Source organism: Microcaecilia unicolor, chromosome 6 (genome assembly GCF_901765095.1).
Source record: "Microcaecilia unicolor chromosome 6, aMicUni1.1, whole genome shotgun sequence".
NCBI lineage: Eukaryota > Metazoa > Chordata > Amphibia > Gymnophiona > Siphonopidae > Microcaecilia > Microcaecilia unicolor.
Genome location: NC_044036.1, coordinates 287338519 through 287359184, shown reverse-complemented (window position 1 = coordinate 287359184; position 20666 = coordinate 287338519). Strand labels below are relative to the sequence as shown.

The window sequence follows — 20666 nt, the reverse complement described above, 5'->3', positions numbered from 1 at the left end:
TGCCTGCCTGTACCAGGGGTACTCTTGCCTATCCCCGGGTTCCTTTGGGGCATGTTGGGTGTTGTAGGTCTTTCCTCTCCTTTTTCCCTTTTGTTCCCTAGCCCCTTCTACATACTCTTTACAATATTAACAACTGCCTCAGAAGATGCAGACAAGATTAAACCCCTGAGTGGGCACCACTTAAAAATGCAATACTGTGCTGAAGTTCTCCACTGTCCCTCTGTAACTGCTACCACACAAGAAACCATGCTGAGCTCTGCCCTTTTTTCCACATTGAAAAAAAAATTGGCTGCAGCTCAGCACTCCCTGGTCATTGTTGTCTTTAAGTCAGTCAATTGAACAACATGTAAAAATAAATGATATGCTCAAGAACTCCCAAGCTGCAGCAGAACTTGAACCTGGACCCCCTGCTTCTCAGCCTGCTGCCCAAACCATTAAGCTATTTCTCTATGAAGCACCTTTTAACTAGAGATATGAAGAGCTTTCTTGTGTGTTTGAGAAATTGAATTCATAGACTACAAGGTTGTAGATATGAAAGTAGGAAGAAAATGATGTCTCTCCTATCCATATAACCCTGAAGAAAATATTTGGCTTAATCCAAAATGAAGATCATTCCTGATCCCAAAAAGGCTATATATGGAGCTGCCTTGCACCCAATACCATGGACAGAAAAACATTGCTCATAATCACAAGTTGACACACTGAGATTACAGTCAGGCTTTCCTGAGTCCCACATCAGTGGACTAAATAGCAGGGGGTCTGCTTAGAAAACAGTTCCAGGAGTAATACCAATTAACTGTCACTATAGAAGCACTCAAGGCAGCCGACATTTGAGCTGAAAACAAAATCCCATTTGAATCCATAGGAAAGAGAGGAAAAATGTTTCACAGTCATCCAAGAACATCCCAGGAGAAGCACTTGCTGAGCGACACTAAAAATTGTAGCAAAATGACATTCCTATTCTCAGTGAAGGAAATAAAGATAATACGCACTAAGCCTGCTGCTTAGAAATAGAAGGGATATAAAACTGAGTCTCCATCCTTGCACTGAACTCTCACTGAGAGGCACTGAGTCAGCAAGGAGCTCAGAGAATGTGGGCAGTATAAGGCAGCTTTCCCCATGGCTTCTCCTTGAGCTACACAGGCATCACTGAGGCAGCTGCCTAGTACTGCACACAGCCAGCAAAGACTGTTCTCTTTTCTGCAGGGTTGCCCTACCCAACTTCAAAATCTCCTAGTCAGACGAAAGGTTCTAACTGCCAGGGTATCTGCTCAAAATGCATTAATACTTCTTTACTTCAGGTGCACCGGTCATTCACAAAACTTATGTCAGTGCTGCACCATGGTCAGAAGGATGCTCCCTTATAGATGTGTCCAACAGTCACCCACTTAAGCTCCCATTGCTGACAAAATCTCCCCCCTACCCAGTGATGTCAGGAGCTGACAGCTTATAATGAGAAGCTCACTCCATACCACTACCAAGAGAAGATCACTTACAAGTCACAAGAGGCTGAGAACCTTCTGAATTACCATTGGTCCAGAAAGCCACTGGGATGGAAGGGGAGGGGGGAGGGGAATCGGTCTCCTCTGAGAGATCCCCTTCACTCTAGAAAGAAAACAATGTTTCTTTCTTTTTCTTATAAATAGAGAGGAGCTTTAGTAGACTCAACCAGATGGAAGGGAACAGATTCCTTAGAAGCAGACATCTCACCTTGCTAAAACGAGGCTTGACTAACCACCGAGAGCTGTTTACTGGTGGGGTACAGCTCCAAGCAGAGCTTCAACTCAAGTCTATTTTTGGGAAGAGAGGCTTAACCTTTATATCTGCAGCTGTACCGGCTGAGAGGACAGCCTTGACTGAATGTTTAGTTGTAAAGAGAGATGCAGGAAGACAGCAGGGTAAATTGGCCACTGTTCTTGGCTTTCCACAAGAGAAATGCATGGCAGTACTGCCAAATCTCAGGTTTCTCTTGCCGAGAATGACACTTAGGGGTGTGCTGTTATGGACTGAGAGAAAAACTTCCTGCTTGCGGAAAAAACTCTGTAGCACAGAGCAGAGGAATTACGAACAGAGAGGATGTCCATTCGGACCATGCTTGGTGTGCTGAGCCAGCAGCCAAGTTGGGTGCCCCCAAACATAACATCCACAATTAGGGAGCTATTAGGCAACTTGACCTGTCTCTTTGCATGAAATATCAAGACCAGCCATAGTAAAAGGTTGATCTGGAACCTCTGTGCCTCAGACTCTGGTTAGAGCCATACAGATAACTCATTGCTCAAAGCAGCACCCCATTGCTATCACCCCTGTAACACAGTTTCAAGTTCAGTGCAGTGCATGCAAATGAAGCATTTGATGGACAGCATCGTACTTGTCATCCACCTGCTTCCACTTCTGGCTAGAATCAATCCCTCTGGGTTTGATAAAGCTGTGTCCAAAAACTGTGTGAAATAAGCTCATCCAAATTCTTCTTTACTCACAGCAGCTCCTTGACCCCAGGAAAAGAATTCTCAAGGGGAAATGGCGTGCAAGAAGGAAAGAACTTGGATTCCACCAAGAATTCCAAGTCAAGGACAGATTAGCTCTACTATAACCATTGAGAACAGGTTCAGAAGCCTGTCTGGCCTAATCAGTCCACAAGCTGCTTGGTAAGTCATCACCATCTGCTGGAGACAGAGAAATACTGATAGACTATTGTTGCACAGTGCCCTTAAAGGCTGAAGCATGCAGGACTTCTCTGGTCGATGGATACAACCCACATGTTCTGGATTAGTCTAGAGAGGATGCTAAGGAATGTTCTTTTGTTTTGATTAGACTTCATTTTTGTTTCAGTGTCATTATCTGCAATGAGAACATACTCTTTCTGAAAGAATGTGCACTCTTTGAAACTAATGTGCCCTCTTTGCAAATAGTGCGCACTATTATCAGCGAATGAAAAAACACAAAATGTTACAGTTTTTTTCTACTCATTTTTGTTGGCTAACGACATGTAACAACATGGGTTCTGTCATTGACATTCCTATGTTGTAACGACAGCCCAACATTTATATGCATGTTTTACTTCAGCATAACCCTTCTGATCTCAGCTTGTATGCCAGACTCAGATAAATGATTTGTGAGATAGTTATTTATTCATTTTATTCACTTCTATTCCGCCTAAATCCTAGGCAGCTTACAAATTAAGGTATATAGGCATTAAAACAATAAAACAATAAAACACATAAACCAATAACAAAACAAATCACAACCAGCATTAAAATCTTCAAAGTGACTCATATCAGCTATAGAGCTATGCACTGCCAGGAAAAGCTTGTGAGAAAAAAATGCACCTTCATTAGCATTCCAAACATGCTAACATTTGTAAATGATCGCAGTCGACTCACTTTTCAGGTTGAGTTTGGGTTTCCTAATTTTGGTGAGTGAGTGCCCTACACAGGTTTTTCTCCTGACTCTTCCAGATTTCTTATTTCATCTTGTGACTTATGGGGGATTATGCTTTGCTATTCCCAGTACTGTTGCACTCTTTCCTTTGAGGTCCCACCTGCCGGAATTCATTTCCATGATCTTCAATTCCCAGGGCCCATTATTAGAGCCAGCTTCAAAAAGTTAGATCTAATTTGAAGAAAACTTCCACTTCATTTAGTTACCTAGATCAGTAAAGAAGCTGTATCAGCTAAGGCCCAAGATTACTAAATATAAAGATGTATCTCTAGAGAGAAACAGCAACATTATGAAGAAATAAACATATGTGAGTCTTTCATTAATAGCACTCTCTCAATGTCTACTGTACATAACTATCTCCCTACAGGACATATATAGCTGATGTTTGCTTTCTTCATACCTGTCCATAGACTTCTTTCACTCCAAAATACTGGCTGACTGATGCGCTGTAAGACATTATTTCATTCAGAACTGAGGCTGGATATGTTGACACAATCTCCACCTGCTTTTTGTGAAACGTCTTATACCTGTGAATATGAGGGCATCACATAAAGAACGTTACTATACTATAAAAGTTAAGAGTGAGACTACAGCGCTGCAGATTTTATTAGATGGCAAGTATCATTGGGATTTATCTTCCTTTCCAGTTTTCTCAACCTAGACCTACAATTCCCCTCCCCCCCATAGTCTAATTTCACAATATACACAATTAATATCCATGAGATATATATATACAACCATTGAATCTAAGAGTGAGATTAATGTATGCAAACATATCTCATGAGTATTCATTGTGACTATCCTAAAAATCAAATCAGTTGGTAGGGAGTGGGTTAAGAATCTAATCTAATCTGGAACTTGTTTACCACACAAATCCCAACTGGAGGTTCTAGGCAGGGTTCTAGGCAGTTTACAACATAAGAAGCCCAAATAGTACAGATGGGGAGCTACATCAAATATATCATCAAGAGTACAAAAAATTAGGAAAATTATATCTGAATTAGATTATCAAAAAACACCTCTGAGAACTTGCCAAACAAGAAGGTTTTCAATATCCTCTGTAAATAATTTGACTCAGTTCTGATACATTGAGGTAGATCATTTCATACAGAAATAGCACAAAAGGAAAAACACAGAGTCAAGCTGAAGCTTATATCATAGCCCTTTAACAGTAGGATATCTTAATAAAAATGTCATGAATCAGAGATGAAGAAAATGATTGTAACAAAAGTTGAATACATCGGCTGAAACTATATGCAATATATGAAAAACAATGCAGGCAATTTTGACAGTAATACAAGCTTTTATAGGAAGCCTAACACATTTCTTAATCAAGAACATCAATTGAGCTGCTGTATTTTGTATCATTTGGAGTTTCTTTAAAAATACTGTATTAAGATCCATATACAGTACAGCAAATTGCAATAATCCAAATGGAAAAAAACAACATTTGTACCAAGAGAGTAAAATGATGCTTATGAAAATATGATCTTATTGGATGTAATTGTCTTAATCAAAAAAACTTTTCTTCCGTAAGCAAGCAATCTGGGGTTCAAAAGTTAGAAAGGAGTCCAAACTAACACCAAGAACTTTCAAATTATCATCAAACTGTAAGGTTTTACCCTAGGATAATGCAATTTTAGAAGGAATAAAAATGGATAGATTCCAAAACCAAAGAACTTTGTTTTTACTGGCATTTAAAATAAGCATATTAATATTTGCCCAACTATAAATTTTATCCATATAGCAAGATATTTTCTCAAAAGTATCTTTCAGCTTGGTGAATAACTGCTCACAGGGTCTCAGTAAAGAGGTCTTTCTCTCTCTACTTCCAAACTGAGACTGGAGAAAAATCCAGTATTTCCAGACTGACTTTGAGCTCCTGGGCCAATCAGAGCCCATGACAACATTTTTTTTAAGTAGCTGGCCACATCACTGCAAGTTGCTTCTTCTTTTTGTTAAACTAAAGAAGAAACAGTCATGTCTTTGTAACAGCTTTAAACATAAAACATGCACTACCTGTTGGCCAAACTAGAGAAATACACTTAAAGAAATAATACAGGTTACAGGCTTACGATCCCACTGTTTTGTCACACCTGGGCATTGGCTTAACTATTTGTTTAGTAAGAAACAATAGTGAAAATGGCAATGTGTGTGTGTGTGTGGGGGGGGGGGAGGTTGAGGGAGAGATGCTGGGTGAGGGGTGGGGTTGTTATGCCCACTCACTTGGGCTCAGGCCTGTCCAAAATTAGGTATCTGCCCCTGGAAAAAAGACTATCCTAAATTAAGCAAGTAGCTATCTGGGTGCTGCCTCTAAATACCGGCAGTACCCACTTAACTCCCAGCAGCAGACCAAGACCCAGATATTCAGCGCGAGATTATGGTATATTCTAATTTCTAGGCTATTTTAGCTATTCTATTTAATCTATTTTTCATGTTTGAACCTTCTTTTTTATGATTTATTTTGCTTTATCTGATCTTGGTATTTTGCAATTTGTTCTGTGAGACCTCTGTACATTGTGATTTGTATTAAGTGTCTTGTGGTCCGCCTTGAACTGTGAGGTAAAGCAGAATAGAAATACCTATGTTAAATTAAATCAGCCTGTGGTGACCTGACCGTCATGGGCTGAATATTGACTGATAAGTATATTGGATGTGCTTTCATAAACCTTTACACACAAGCCAGAAGCATACTTAGACAGCATTTCTCTGGGAAGACTCATTTCTACATCAGTACTGACTGTCCTTAAATCATGCGGTTCAGCCAGTTGTCCACCAGAGCTCTGCAGAATTTGCTTGCTTTAGGCCTCCAGTAACTTGTGAACTGAACCCTTGAGTACATACATACCCATTCTGAATGTCTTCAAGAGCTTGCAGGGCCTTTTGCATGCTGTTATCTAGTTCCTGCTGAAAACTCTCCTGCCTTAGCTTGTCCAATAATATGTCAAGATTAGCTTCCTTTGCCTAAGATATAAACGAGTATCTCTATTTACCCAAAGAACCGTTGTTGCTTCCAAGGATAGCAAGAGCTTTGAAAGACAGGGAAGGAAAAAGAATGAAAGGGAGGCCAAAAAGGGAACAGAAAGGCAGTGAGGTCAGAAGGATGGAAGGGGGAAATGGATTAAAGAATTAGGAGTACATGAAGAGACAGAGGGAGAAGGGCAGAGAAAGGAAGGAGAGGAAAGAGAGGGGGAGGCAGGAGGCGAGAAAAAGGCACTTCTCAGTAGGATTCTGGCCTCCACTTGGTACCTGATTTTCTGAATCGTGTTGCTGCCGACACTCTTCCAGCTTCCTCTGAAACTCTTTTTCTTGCTGGAGGAGGCCAGTTTGCAGAACATCCCAGAGATGGACAGCTGCTTGGGAATATTCGAATAAGTCTTTGCATTTGTCCTCGGTCTGCCTAACCAGCTTCACCAGGGCTCTCTAGAGCAGCAAAGGAAAAGGAAAATAATTCAAACAAAAGAGCCAAAAAAACCCCCCCAAACAAACCAAGATCTTCTCAGTATGGTTGGCAAGTACTGGTATTAAATACAGGCATCTTATACTACACAGTGTATTAACCAGTAATAAATATTCTAACATGTGGGGAAAATCAGAAAACTTCTATTATGTAGCAGTTTGAGCCATTACAGCTTTCACTATTAGGCATCTATACTGCCTCACAGTATAGATTAAAGGACTTGACAGCTATTCAGGCCCAGTTCAGAAAGTTCTTAAGAAAAGTCAGAATTGCTCAACTGCTATACAATGAGACTCGTATGTCCCTTATCTTTATGTCATACTATCTGGTTTCTATGAATATGTTGCAATCCAGCTACAGTTTCATAAGATAAATATTTTTGGTGTGACCCAAAGAGTGAGCCACAGGAGGTAGCATGGGAGAAAGTCAGGAATTCCCCTCAGGAATCCTCAGCACCTCTGGGGTAAAAGTCAGAAGCCACATGTATAAAAACCCCTATCCAAATAAACAGTAGCCAAAATCCTGGAATGAGCCTTCTTGAACAGGAAGATATAGAAAGATGTAGCTGAGAAAACTTTCCTGCCCCCAAAGAGGCCACTACATTGCCAGGGCTCCTCACGGTATGCCCAGAGAGGGCCCTCTGAGGCTCGGAGGGCAGGGGTCTGTAGTGTGCAGGAGGGGGGAAGGGTCTGGAAAAAAGTAGATGAAATATGAGTGCAAAGAATGGGGCTTGAAAAAAAAAAAAACAGATGGTGTGTGTACAGGGGGGCTGGAAACAAAGGTGGCTGGAGTGTGGGTGCAGGGAGAGGGGCTAGAAAAAATATGGATGGCATGTGTATGCAGGGAAGAGGGCTGAAAAAAGATGGATAGAGTGTGTGTGAGTGCGTGTAAAGGCTGATGTGCTGAGAAGGATTGATTTTTTGCTAAACATGATTTTTTTAATATACTATTGATATATAAATTAGTAAAATGCATTCTCACCAATGTGTTTTAGGTGCCTTTGCAAATTGGAATACTGATTATGACACAGGCAATGAAATTTGAAAAATGTGATGTTGAAAAACTACTATTAGGCCTATAAAATTTTCCTTTCTGCTTCGAGTGGGGAGATGAGGGGAAGAAAATTAAGACTGGTGAGGGGATGGGGATGGAGAATGTGGGGACGGTGAGGGGGGGGGATTACAAAGTCTGACTGACTGCAAGATGGGGTGGAAATGGGGGGGGGGGGGAATCTTTTTTTGCACAGAGGGAATGGGGATGAATCTTTGTCCCTGCATCACTCTCTACTCTAGAACCGATATGTGTGATTTAATTTTGAATGAGGGACTTTAAGTTTACATATATTTAATATGAGACAAGGTCATTTGGATACATTATTTAGTGCCACAGGTGGACTCGATGAAAGACAAGTTACATGGTCATCCTTAATGGACCCATTTAACACAAGAGGCTGCTCTTGGGTGTAAGTTAATTCTGAGGGTTCCTCCCATTTATATAATAATTTTTGCTAAGTTTATATAATTGTCTTGGCTATTGATTCTAGTTTCATTTTGGATAGACATTTTTGGATACTGACCAGAGTGAGGGAGTTTTTGTTTTTGCGGACTTTGTTTTGAAGCCATTATGCTTAAAGCTGCAGCAGGCAGCCATATGTGTGTGTGCGTGGCTAGAGACAGGAACTGCTGAGCAGAATTTTATATTTCATAAGCACTTTTTAGCTTGGATTATTGATGAATATTTGCATTCAATCTGAAGACAGCTGACAAAGGCAGCCAGAGGAAAAGACTGTGCATTTGGGTGTTAGCCGATACAGAAAGCTGGTAAACTTAAAAGATATCTTTTTTCTTTTTTTACTGGGAAGCATCTATTTTGAATATAGTCTTTAAGTGCTCTGATTCCCTTCCTAGAATTCAATGTATGCGTGGAATTAAAACTACTGTTTAAAAAACATTTCTTTGGATGCCTGTCTTATAGCTAAAGGAGAGCTCCATGTTCCTGAGAGGCAGATCCAACCATCTTCAACCAACAGGGCCACCAGCAGGAGGCGATAGTGGACTAAGAAGACCTGATAAGACTGGGTAGGGCTAAATCAGTAATGCTCATTACTTCATAATCTGCTTCTGTTCCTCAGAAAGGCTCATTACTAGCCTGCAGGCACCGCTGCTTCCAACATACCCACAAAATTTGCTTTAAGATACTTGCATCAATGAGTTCCAGCTCGTCTTCAAACTTTCTTTGGAGTTTTCCAATCAGTGAGAAGAAATATGTCATCATGAACTTCTGAGCCTCTTCTGGGTAACAAATTTTCATATTTAACAGCTGAATCTATTGACCAAATTAGCAAGTTAACGATCTAGAGATGTTGCCATTTAAGTATTAGAGTATTTAAAATAGATCAAGATGTAGCTTATGGAGAAGAGAGAAGCTAATATACCTCTCTGCTCTATATGTTACAGAACAGCAGCCAGAAACAGTAATATCAGAAGTTAAACTATACATTTTAAAACGGCATTAAAGGAACAGAATATATAATGGTGCCTGTCTGATCCACCCTTCTCAGGCACTGTTCAGGTCTGAGCTGTGAAAATAAAATCTGAGTAATGATTATATACTTTCTGGAGGCAATTTTCTAATAATCACCTAGGAGAAAGGGCCACACAAACCTTATACCTAATTTTCTAAAGGAAGCAAGCACTCTCTTTGAAAACTGCCATGTTTATGCTAGTAAAAAAAAAAAAAAAAACCTTCGACTTTGCACCTGCTTTTTCTTCCTGGTCCTAGGAATGCCCCCTTCAAGCTGGCTGAAAGAATGTGCAATGTGGAACCCATCACATACTATTAGATAAAGTGTTGAAATTTTCAGTCAATTTACCTGGATAAGGGGTTTTAAAAATCTCTCTCTCTCTAAGCAGATTTTCCAAATAAAATGTAATCACATCATCTTGTAAAATCCTACTTCCTTACATTAGTACATTAATTTATGTTAGTTTACCAGTCATTTTGCTTTTATTAATTTTTTATTTTGTTTTATCTATGTTGTATTGCTTTTAGTTTTGTTTTTTTTTACTTGTTATAAATTGATGGTGTTATGCAATGTTTACTGCTGTACCTTGTTGATAGGGCCTTCTGGTGTATAAGGGAGTAAAATAACTAAATAACCCCCGTTTACTAAGCCGCACGACAATCCCGACACAGCCCATGCAAACAATGGGCTGTGTTAGCATTACCACACCACCAGCACAGCTTAGTAAACAGGGGGGTAAATACATAAACATATTAAACATGATTAATCAGTTGATACCTATAAAGTGATGAAGTTTTAATATATAGATCTATACATTAAAATATGCAATGTGATGTGTAACACAGAGCTCTGAGGCTTTGGACAGCAGCTGGTTTGTAAAGATATAAAAAAGTGCAGTTTAATTCTGTGCCCGTAAACTAAAACACAATCACTTAGAAGCAATATTTAAAAGATCTACATGCTAAAACAAGGCTTTAGCTGGATAACTCTTTTGCATTCAAAAATCTCCCTTCTTTACATTGGTAAATTTGTACTGTTATTATCTGCTACCTGCACAAAGTTAGTCGGGGACTAGGTCAGGGCATTCCTAGGGCAGTTTTTAACATTTAGCCAGAATACAGGATATCCAGTATTACCCAGTTGTCTTAGGGGCCCTTTTACTAAGATACACTAGTGGGTTTGCAGTGCACTCTGGCCATTTTCTACTGCAGCTGAAAAGTAGCCGCAGTCGGCTTTTTTTTTTTTTTTTTTTAATGGCCATGCACTAATTTCCCCATTAGTGCATGGTAAGGGCTCCTGCGCTAATCGGGTATCATGCGGTAATGTGCCCCTGCTATCCGATTAGCGCAGGCACACCTACTCTCCATCCCCCAGACATCCCTCCCATGCTGGAAAATAAAAAATAATTTTCCAGTGCAGGATTAGCATGTGCTAAGCAGAACACTACCATGGATGCCTCAGCGTGTCCTGTGGCAGTGCTCTAGGCCTACTACGGCTTAGTAAAAGGGCCCCTAACTCTATGTTAGTCATTTAGGGCCCCTTTTACTAAACCGAGCTAGTGATTCCTGGCACGGTAAATGCAACGCAGCCCATTATTTGAATGGGCTGCCTCACGGGAAAAGCCCTTAGCACAAGTATAATGCGCTAGCTGTTTAATGCACACACACACATCCACTCTCCGCCTATGACACGCTCCCTCCCAAAAATACTAAAAAAAAAAAAAAAATCGGTAACGTGCACATAAATTGCCATTGTTTGCTTTAAACCAACACTAACTCCCTCCCCAATTTCCCCCATCCAACGTCTCACCACTGCCTTCCAAGTATATTCTGTCCTTTCATTTCTTCTGATTGTTACCCACCACCAGTCTTTTCTCACCGTGCTCAATGCCTGTCCCCAGAAGTTCTAAATGGCATTGTAATTTTGCTTGTTACTATCTTGGCCAATAGATTGCTCCAGATATCAACCACTCTCTCAGTAAAACAGTAATTTCTCATGTTTCCTTTGCACCTTTGTATCATACTCTCTTATTTCATTTACTCATTCTTTTATCCCACAAATTGTCCAAAAACAAATACAGTGTAACAGTTGAAAGAAGTTGCAATGTTGTTCTTCAAGTTCCTTTTCTAAGGAAGATTTCACTTCGCCATACTTTATTGAAGGCTGTCAAATATTTGAATGTTTCTATCATGTTCCCCCCAATCTTCTTTCTTCCAGCAAATATAGTAACATAGTAACATATTTTAAGAGGACAATTTTCATACTGTGCACATAGCTGCAAAGTCTGCAGGTACTTCCACCCAGGGACTTTGCACCAATTTTCAAAATGAACTTTACTTGAAAGTTTCCAAAAGGAGAAAGTTCCTGCAGAAACCAACACCTCTTTCTTTCTGTGGGTGAATTATCCAATCAAATGCTCACATATGTTTGAAACTACCAAAACATACAAGGACTGCTAACCTAGATCAGACCAAAAGTCCATCAAGTCCAGTACCCTATTTCCAAGGTAGACAATTCAGGTCACGAGTACCTGGCAGGAATCCCAAAAATTAGCTAGGGGGTCCTTTTACTAAGGTGTGCTAACAGATTTAGGCGCACCAAATGATAAGGCGCCCATAGGAATATAATGCTAAATCTGTTAGCATGCCTTAATAAAAGGACCCCAAGATTCCATGCTGCTCATATGTCTTGTTTTGGTCCCCACACTAAATCCCATCTCTTTTTGTTAAATGCAGGTAAATGCATGTACACTGTGGACCTACACATGTACCTTTTACTTGTACACATAGGGCAACTTTCAAAGAGGTAAGGCAGTATTTTAACTACAAAGATGTTTGGATAATTGCCCTCTGTGTGCCTTACATTTTGCCTGCTAAGGTTTGTGTCACAGGCCCTGTATCATTTTAGCCTCCCTTTACTGAACTGCCTCCTTCTTCTCAGTGTCCCTAAAGAAAGGCTTAAACTTTTCCAAAGAATATTCCTTCTGATAATGGCACTTATCAGAATGAAGAGCTTCAAGCACACATGTTATAAAAGTACATGAACACTGGGGAAAAAAAACAAACAGACCCAGAGCTGCTTCACACACACAGCTACATCTACATCTGTCTGCTTCGGCTCACTGGGACAACTGAACGATTGGGAATCTGTGCTGTGGTTAACAATGACACTCACTCTGCTCTTCTGGATTTCTGACACACACTGCTGACACACTGCTTCACACTGGCTGCGGATGTTGTTCAGACACTGCACACCTGAAGCGTCTTCATAAGACAAAGATTGGAAATGAAAATCAGAAAACTGCTGGGAAAATGTAAGCATGCCCTAAACAGTTTGGAGGAGAATCATGTTTTGACATGATAGAAAATGTTGTCTCTGAGTCTCTGAATATTATTTTTATTCATTTATTTAAAACATTGTTCTTTGTTTAACATTAATATGCTCATGCTGAGCTACGAGCTACATATAAATGTGAAAATTACACGCCTAAATATGGAAAACAGCAACATTGAAATAATCATCAATTTAACAATAAATCACACAAATAAACCTAAAATAAACTTAGAAGAATCTAAACACATAAATACAAGGAAACAAAACAACACACTCTTAAGAGGCTCTTTTACTAAGCTGCGATAAAAAGTGGCTTTAATACGTGCTTATGCATGTCATTCCTGCATGCTAAGGCCATTTTTCCACATGGGTAAAATGGCTGAATTTTCTTTTTCCAGCATTAATGGCAACACGCTAATTTTCCCATTAGTGCGTGAGCACTTAACTACATCTATATTGTAAGCAGTACGGGCTCACGAACTAACCACACAGCAATGTAGCTGCACTAACCGATTAGTGCAGAATATGCCTACTCTCTGCCCCTACCTACCTACCCCCAGCATTAAGAAAATAAAGTTTATTTTTTATCACATGGGAAGCGCATGCATATGCAAAATTAGTGCTTACTGCAGCTTAGTTAAAGTGCCCCTTAGTAAATAAACTATAGGATACAGCTGCTGGCACTTACAACAAATATTAACCTAGCAAAGTTCTGTTATATGGGCTCAAAAGTTGGGTAAAATTTGGTCTTACTTGTTAATTTTCAGTCCTACCAACCAGTCTAGAACCAGTGAGTTAAGCCCTTCAACCAGTAGATCAAGATGTGAGTTATGCCCACCAATCAGCAGATGGAGAGAGAGAACAACGATTATCCACCCTACTCTATATAGGGTGCCATCCTGCACCTGCTGTGCAGTATTTCTGTAGTAAATAAGATAAAGGTGGTATTCCCAAGTTCCTCCAAAACAGGGGAATCCAGGGATTCAACCAAAAAACAGCCATAAACTTGAGAAAACCTGAAATTTATTCCAGATAATTCTTTCCCAGATGAAGAATAAATTATAATTCTTAACATTTCAAGAGAGGGACTCTGGACTGGTCTGGTAGGACTCAAGGAATGAAATTAGCAGGTAAGACCAAATGTTACCGTTGTTTGTTAACATCCAACAGACCAGTTCAGAACTTATGGGATGTAATAAAGCAACACCTAAACTGGGTTCTGAAACTCCTGCTCTAAGCTCTCCTACCTTTAACGCCCTCTTGATGGGGAGGAACACTTTTCCATGTGCCAAATTGTGCTCCAAGACAACTGATAGACTGAGAGGGCACCAACTTGCTTTACTTGAAATTCACTACCAACCCCAGAGATTGCAAAAACTTTTAACAGTCAAGATGTGGCCAGTCTACTTTCCATCTTAGTGTCCCGTCTTCCGCCGGGACCAACACTCACCTGCTCGCCGCTGGTGCCAGTGGGCCATGGGGCCCGGGCCCGCCATGGATGGCTGGCCTTCGCCGCAGGTCCTCCGGTGGCTGGCTATCGTCGGCCAGTGGGGAGAGGCGGCCATTGTCTTCAGTCCGGCTACAGAGGATCGCCGGTTGTTCTCATCTCGTTGCCGCCGATGGCCGGCTTTCCACTTCCGGGATGGAACCCCTGCAACATGGCGCCGGCGGAGGATAGCCGGCGTCTCTTCCGGTTGTGGGAGCAAGCAGGGGAAGCGGTGACTAGCGTCACCTCGGATTGGTTACCTGAAGACTCCACCGCAGGAAGCACCAGCTGGGGCCCCACGCTAATGAGGACGACTACTTAAGGAGCACCACTCCTCCTAGCCAGTGCTTCGGCTTCTCGTTTCTGAGAGCTCCGCATCATTGGATGGAACTTTGTACCCTGCTATCGGATATTGCCTGCCTTGACCCTTGCTTGCTACTGACTCTTCTTGACCGCTGCCTGCCTTGACCATCACCTGCTACTGACTCTTCTTGACCGCTGCCTGCCTTGACCATCGCCTGCTACTGACTCTTCTTGACCGTTGCCTGCCTCTGCCACCGCTGTCTTCCACGCCGGCGCGCCAGTTCCCCGGGACCTCGGACCAGTTGACTTCCGGGAATCCAGAGCCGCGCTGTCTGCGGGGCCTGTCCGCCCCCTGTTCCAGAAGCCCTGTAGGCTGCCCGCACCTGGAGGCTCAACTTCCAGGGAACGGCGGCCTTCCCAGGCGAAGAGTGGGGGTGGGTCGGCTGGAGAAGGAGGTGTTCACTCTGCCGTCTCCAGCCGGATCCAAGGGCTCACACCAGCAAAGCTGCTCATCCTTTGGCGGAGCAAGACACTTAGATTTAGTTCAGATAAGCCAGTCATCTAGATACGGATGAACCTTGATGTCCTCTCTGCAACGAGCCACAGCCACCACTGTTGTCACTTTCAAGATGGTCTGAAACACTGTGATGATACCAAACAGTAGAGTCTGGAATTGATAATGGTTCCCCAGAATTGCAAACCATAGGAATCTTTGATGAGCCTCCCAAATTGACGTGGAGATATGCTTCTCTCCGATCCAAGGAGTCAAGAACTCCTCTTTGCACACCACTGTAATCATTGAATGCAAAGCCTTCATGCAGAAGTGACAGACTTTCAGAACTTTATTCAGCCTTTTTAAGTCAACAATGGGCCAAAAGCCGCCCTCCTTTTTTGGAACAATGGGCCGCAAAAGCCGTCCTCCTTTTCTGGAACAATGGGCCAAAAGCTGCTTTGAGTACAGGAATAACTGTCCCTAGTGCCAACAACCTTTCCAGAGTAAGTGGCTCTGCCCTCTTCCTGGATAGTATGTGACACAGAAAAGGTATAAAAGAATCTGCAATAGGGTAGATAAACTCCAACATATAACCATGCCTTGCCAGATCCAACACCTACTGGCTGAAGGTTATTTGGGTTCTCAAAAACATCAGATAGCCAACATCTTATCTTCTTGGTTAAGGAAGGGCCCCAAAGTCCATAACTGTGTGGCCCCGGAGCCTTAGAATCTTGCTCATTGGGTGTCACAGTAAAAGGAAGATATCTATACTGAAACCAAAAAGCATTGAAGAACCCATTCTCTCCTGGCCTGTAATGTTGCACTTCTCGGAACATAGACCTTCCAACGGTTGAATGAGAGAAAACCTAAGGCTTCCTTCTAAACAGATTTTGGAGGCTGCATCGACTGCCCAGTTCTTGGGCCATAGCAGACATCTTGCAGACACTATGATCACCATTCTCCTGGCAGAATTCTAATAAGATCATGTAAGGCATCTGCCATATAAGCCAGACTTTCTTCTAGTCAAACCAGCTCCCATGAATTTTGGTAGTCTTCTCCAGTGGCTCAACTGGAGAATGTAGCACCCAAAACAAACAGGTTCTACGTACATAAGTGCTACAGACAGCTGATTGCAGCCCCAAGGTTGCCACCTTAAAAGACTCGCTTTAATAATGTTTCTAGCATCTGACTGGATATCCTTTAAAGTTGTGCCACCTTCTAAAGGAACAGTCATCTTCTTCATCATAGCTGTTACTAAAGCATCTACCATTGGCTGCTTTAGCTTCTCTTTTTCCTCTGGGACCAAACAGTAAAGCTTAACCATTGCCCTGCCAACCTGGAGATTGGCTCCACAGCATCCCACTCATCAATACCATGGCCTGGATTACCTGATGGATAGGAAATGCCTTAGTAGAATGGGGACACTGCCTCTTCTGTCAGAACTTCAGAGCTTCTAGTGTCTGAGTAATAATACCCAGAAGCTCCACTGCAACACCTTTCCCTTAAAGGATTTTTCCTTCCTCCAAGAGATTTGCTACTGAAACTCCCTTGTTCTCTAAATTAATGGACTCAAATGCTCTGGTCCCATTTATGAGAATACTGACTGAGCTTTCTAGTCCTCCCTGCTCTTTTGGGCAACTGTGAAGGATGAGTTCATGTCTTATCAAATTTTTAGCAGAGTTTTTATAACACGGTATTGCAGTAATATATTGTGATTTTAGAATTTTTTGTTTTTAAATAACATATAGTAATCGCTGTTATACTGTAAACCACTTTGGTGCCCTTTTGGTGTAAATGCAATATATCAGATCAATAAATCAGATCACCCAAACGAGGCTTCTTGGTTTGCCTAGGCTCTTCCAAGCCTTGGCACCTGCCTGCCACATCTGAAGAGAAGGAACTTGAACTTCCTTTAATACAAATGCCTCATGGAGAAGCAGGATAAACTCAGTGGAAAAGGTATCCCCGAACCCAAGGCTCCTGAGACAGCAGCTGAGGCTTGTGAAAGACAGTTCCCCCCCACCCCAGGGCCAATGGATCTTCCAAAAATCCCTCCTCCAAAGACTCTGCAGAGGGAGTAATAGAGACATGAGTGCCCAAAGCAGAAGGTAAAATGGATGCCATTCCCGTGCTTTCTTGCATGTGACTGTGTGAGCAAACATTCAAGGCTAAAACAAACATCTGGTGCCAACAGCCTGCCATCTCCAGTTGAGCCTCTGTATGCTTTGTCACATGCTCTGAGCAGTCCACTACCCCACTGTAGCAGCACCGCTGCAGCAAGAGCAGCTCTTGGCATGCTCTGACAACTACTCCATCTCTCCTCACTAAAGACTAAAAGACTGCATGTATTTTTTTTTTAATGCAGCCCAAATACTCACTGATTACCCCTTTTAAGGCTGTTTCTCTGTGCTGCTCCCGGCACAAACATCCAACCAAGAGAAAACACCAGGGCTAACAGCAGAAGCACCTTCCCACTGTGCAGATCCATGCACAGCCAAACACCTCCTCCCCCTTGATGAGAAGCTGAAGCCCTCCAGAAGATCTCCTTTAAAAAAAGACAACAAATCTGTTGAAAGTGTTCCTCCCCTTCTGTCTCTCTCTCTCTCTTTTCCTTTACTTCCTGATAACCAAAGGTAAATGGGAGGAGGGTAGGGTCAGCACCTTGAGTCCTGTGAATAACCAAAGAGGTAGGGGACCTAGACTCCTCTAGATATTCCCAAAGTGCACAGCTCACAGCTGGACCCTGAATTTCACCTTTGACTGATTCCGCTCGGCTGGGTACCCAGTTCTCCAACTGGGCCCAAGAACCACAACACAGTTCAAAAGAGAGCTGCAGCATGCATATCACCATCTGGTGGAGAAAGAAAAATACTGAGGAGCAGGTAATGCAAGGTGCCCTATATAGGGCAGTGCTGACAAGTTTTGTTCTTTGTCTCCATCTAAAGGGCATAACCCACTGGTTCCAGACTGGTCTGGTGGATGATAAGAAAGTATAAGTCATGCTGCCACCACATGCCATGATTCACTGATTCTCCTACCTCACCTCTTTTCTACTGTGGTCTTGGACAAGCTTAATTTAGTTTAGTTTACTGAACACTTGATATACCGCTCTTCACTAGATAATCAGAGCAGTGCACAAAATATAAAATTTAAGAGAATGGAAAGGAACTATAATACCAGAAATGACAGGGACAGCTCAGAAAGAAAGCAGGAGGAGAAGTGTGGTCAAATGACCAATGCCAGGGAAGGCAGTAGAGCAAGATAATCAAGGTGAAAGAAAAGGGAAAGCGTGGAGGAAGAGGTGGGACTTGAGTACAGACCGGAACTGGAGGTAGGACTGTTCACTGCTCAATTCCCCATGTAGAGCATTCCAAAGAGAAGGGGCAGTACAGAAGAAGGCAGAGTGATGAGTAGACTCAAGATGGGAAAAGTGACAGGGGGTAAGGTCAGGCGAGAGGAGAGAGCAGAATGCAACATTCGAGAGGGGGTGTAAGGAGAAGAGAGAGATAAGAAGGGCATCCGGAGTGCAAGACCTTATAAACCAGAGTAAGGATCTTGAATTGAATCTGGAAAGAAACAGGAAACCAGTGATGGTGGGTGAGAAGGAGAGTTATGTGACCAGACCTATGGGCGTGGGAAAGTATATGGAAAGCAATGCTCAGGACCGTTTGAATATGCTTGAGGTCAATTTTAGGTAGACCAGAGTAGATGATATTACAGCATTCTAGCCGGAAAGAGACCAAAGAACATAAGAGTGGCGCCAAGAGGAATCATCCAGATAACTACAGAGGGAATGGATAAAGCAAAGTGAAAGAAAGCATGATCTGACAGTGGAAGAAATGCGAGGGGTAAAAGAAAGTTGGGGATCCAGAGTGACACCAAGATATTTACTAACATGTATTAAAATAATATTCTAGAGCTCAGCATACAAAGATTAAATTATTTGAAAGGTCACAGAGGGAAATTGAAACAAGGACTCCAGGTTCCCATCTTTGTGCCTAAACAACTGGATAACAAATTACTACCTAATTAGCTTGGAATCATAGCAGGAGGCCTAATCTATTGACAATACAAGTAATTTTCTATTCAAAAGGACTATTTTCATGCCTATCAGCCTCACTCTCTCTGTGCAGGTCTGCTCCCAATTTTAGAAGTTTAAAAAAATGGAAAACCAAGTCTGGCATCAAAATCACACTACTCCCTATTAGGTGCACTCACTGGAGCATGCAACTGATCAGTATCTGACACTCACCAATTTCTTTGTTTAAATCTACAAGAGTGGCATTCCATTCGGCCACCTTGGATTTTGTGCAAGCTGGAGGATACAGCTCTCTGTAAAAAGAAAAATGTAATATTTAGAGTCATCCATCTATAAACCAGTAATCCAATCTCACTCCATTTTGACCCAATTGTGGTCCTATACCTGTACTGTAGATGCCAATCTACAAGATTGTGGTAAGGATGAGACTATATAAACAAAGCACATTTGTGCATCAGCCTTTTACTAAGTGAGTTTTAAACATTCTTAATGTGCAGCTGTTTCTCCTGAGAAAGTTTAAAGAGATGCATAAAGAAATATTTATTTGTGGAAAAGATGGTGGGTGCATGGAACAGTGGAGACATGGATTGGAAGAAATGGATCCGCAGAAGCTTATCAGAGATTGGGTCGCAGCACCGGTGGTTGGAAGGCGGGGCTAGTGCTGGGCAGACTTCTACGGTCTGTGCCCTGAAAATGGTAGATACAAATCAAGGTCAGGTATACAGTAGCACATATGAGTTTATCTTGTTGGGCAGACTGGATGGACCGTACAGGTCTTTTTCTGCCGTCACCTACTATGTTACTATGTATCTGAATTCAGGAAAGCATAGGATAAGCATAAAGGATCTCCGAGGAAGTATAGAGCTTAGTAGTTGACTGGCAGACTGGATAGGCTGTATACCCCCCCCCCCCCCCCCCCCGGTATTCAAAAGTATTTAACGAACAGGTTAAAAATATCCCACCGGCTAGCTGGTTAGGCGCCAATATTCAGCACCTAACTGGCTATGTGTAATGGAAGTGAATTTTAAAGATTATTTTCAATCTCTGTCTTGATTGACCAGTGCACTCGGGGTCTGTATTGTTGATTAGAAGTAATTCTGTTTAAAAATCTTTGTAACTCTGATTGTGTGAAAATAAGTTGGAATGCAGAAGATAAAGCACAGTTCTAATTAATTTGGTATGTGAAGGGGAGGATGGCACTTGTTTTCCAGGCCCAGCTTGGCCACCTGGACTTGGGAAAGCATGTGACCACATTCCCACGGTATGGCTTGTTTACCTAAACAGAGAAGCATTCTGTAATTTTCCTTAGAAGCATTCTGTAACTTTCCCTAGCTCTGAACATGAGCTCAGAGCCTAATAAAAAGGGAGGGCTTGTCACAGCAGAGTGGGAGCTCATCTGTAACATACGTACTGCGCAAAGGATCTGTTCCTGGTCTAAAAAGCTCCTGGCTTTTGCTGTAACGCCCCCCCCCCCCCCCCCCCAGCTGATGTTAAGAGCCTGGATGATGCAAGGACCAGTGATGATGATGTATGTATAGTGTATTATTGCTTCCTTTCCTGGTCTAAGAACTCTTAGCATTGCTTAGATGC

The 20666-nt window shown here is 42.0% G+C and overlaps 1 protein-coding gene across 4 annotated transcripts in view; it reads right to left on the bottom strand.

Annotated features, from left to right (window-relative positions):
* Window positions 1-20666, bottom strand: part of CCDC180 (coiled-coil domain containing 180) — a 153611-nt gene that overhangs the window by 98815 nt on the left and 34130 nt on the right. For all 4 annotated transcript variants that reach the window (XR_003942606.1, XM_030207751.1, XM_030207752.1 and 1 more), the window contains 6 exons: window positions 19290-19369; window positions 12597-12685; window positions 9101-9223; window positions 6688-6861; window positions 6287-6402; window positions 3839-3965 (listed from right to left, as the gene is read on the bottom strand). Coding sequence is in view for 3 of the 4 variants with exons in the window: in XM_030207751.1 (XP_030063611.1) it covers window positions 3839-3965; window positions 6287-6402; window positions 6688-6861; window positions 9101-9223; window positions 12597-12685; window positions 19290-19369 (709 nt within the window). In the remaining variant the exon portion in view is untranslated. The remainder of the gene's footprint in view (window positions 1-3838; window positions 3966-6286; window positions 6403-6687; window positions 6862-9100; window positions 9224-12596; window positions 12686-19289; window positions 19370-20666) is intronic.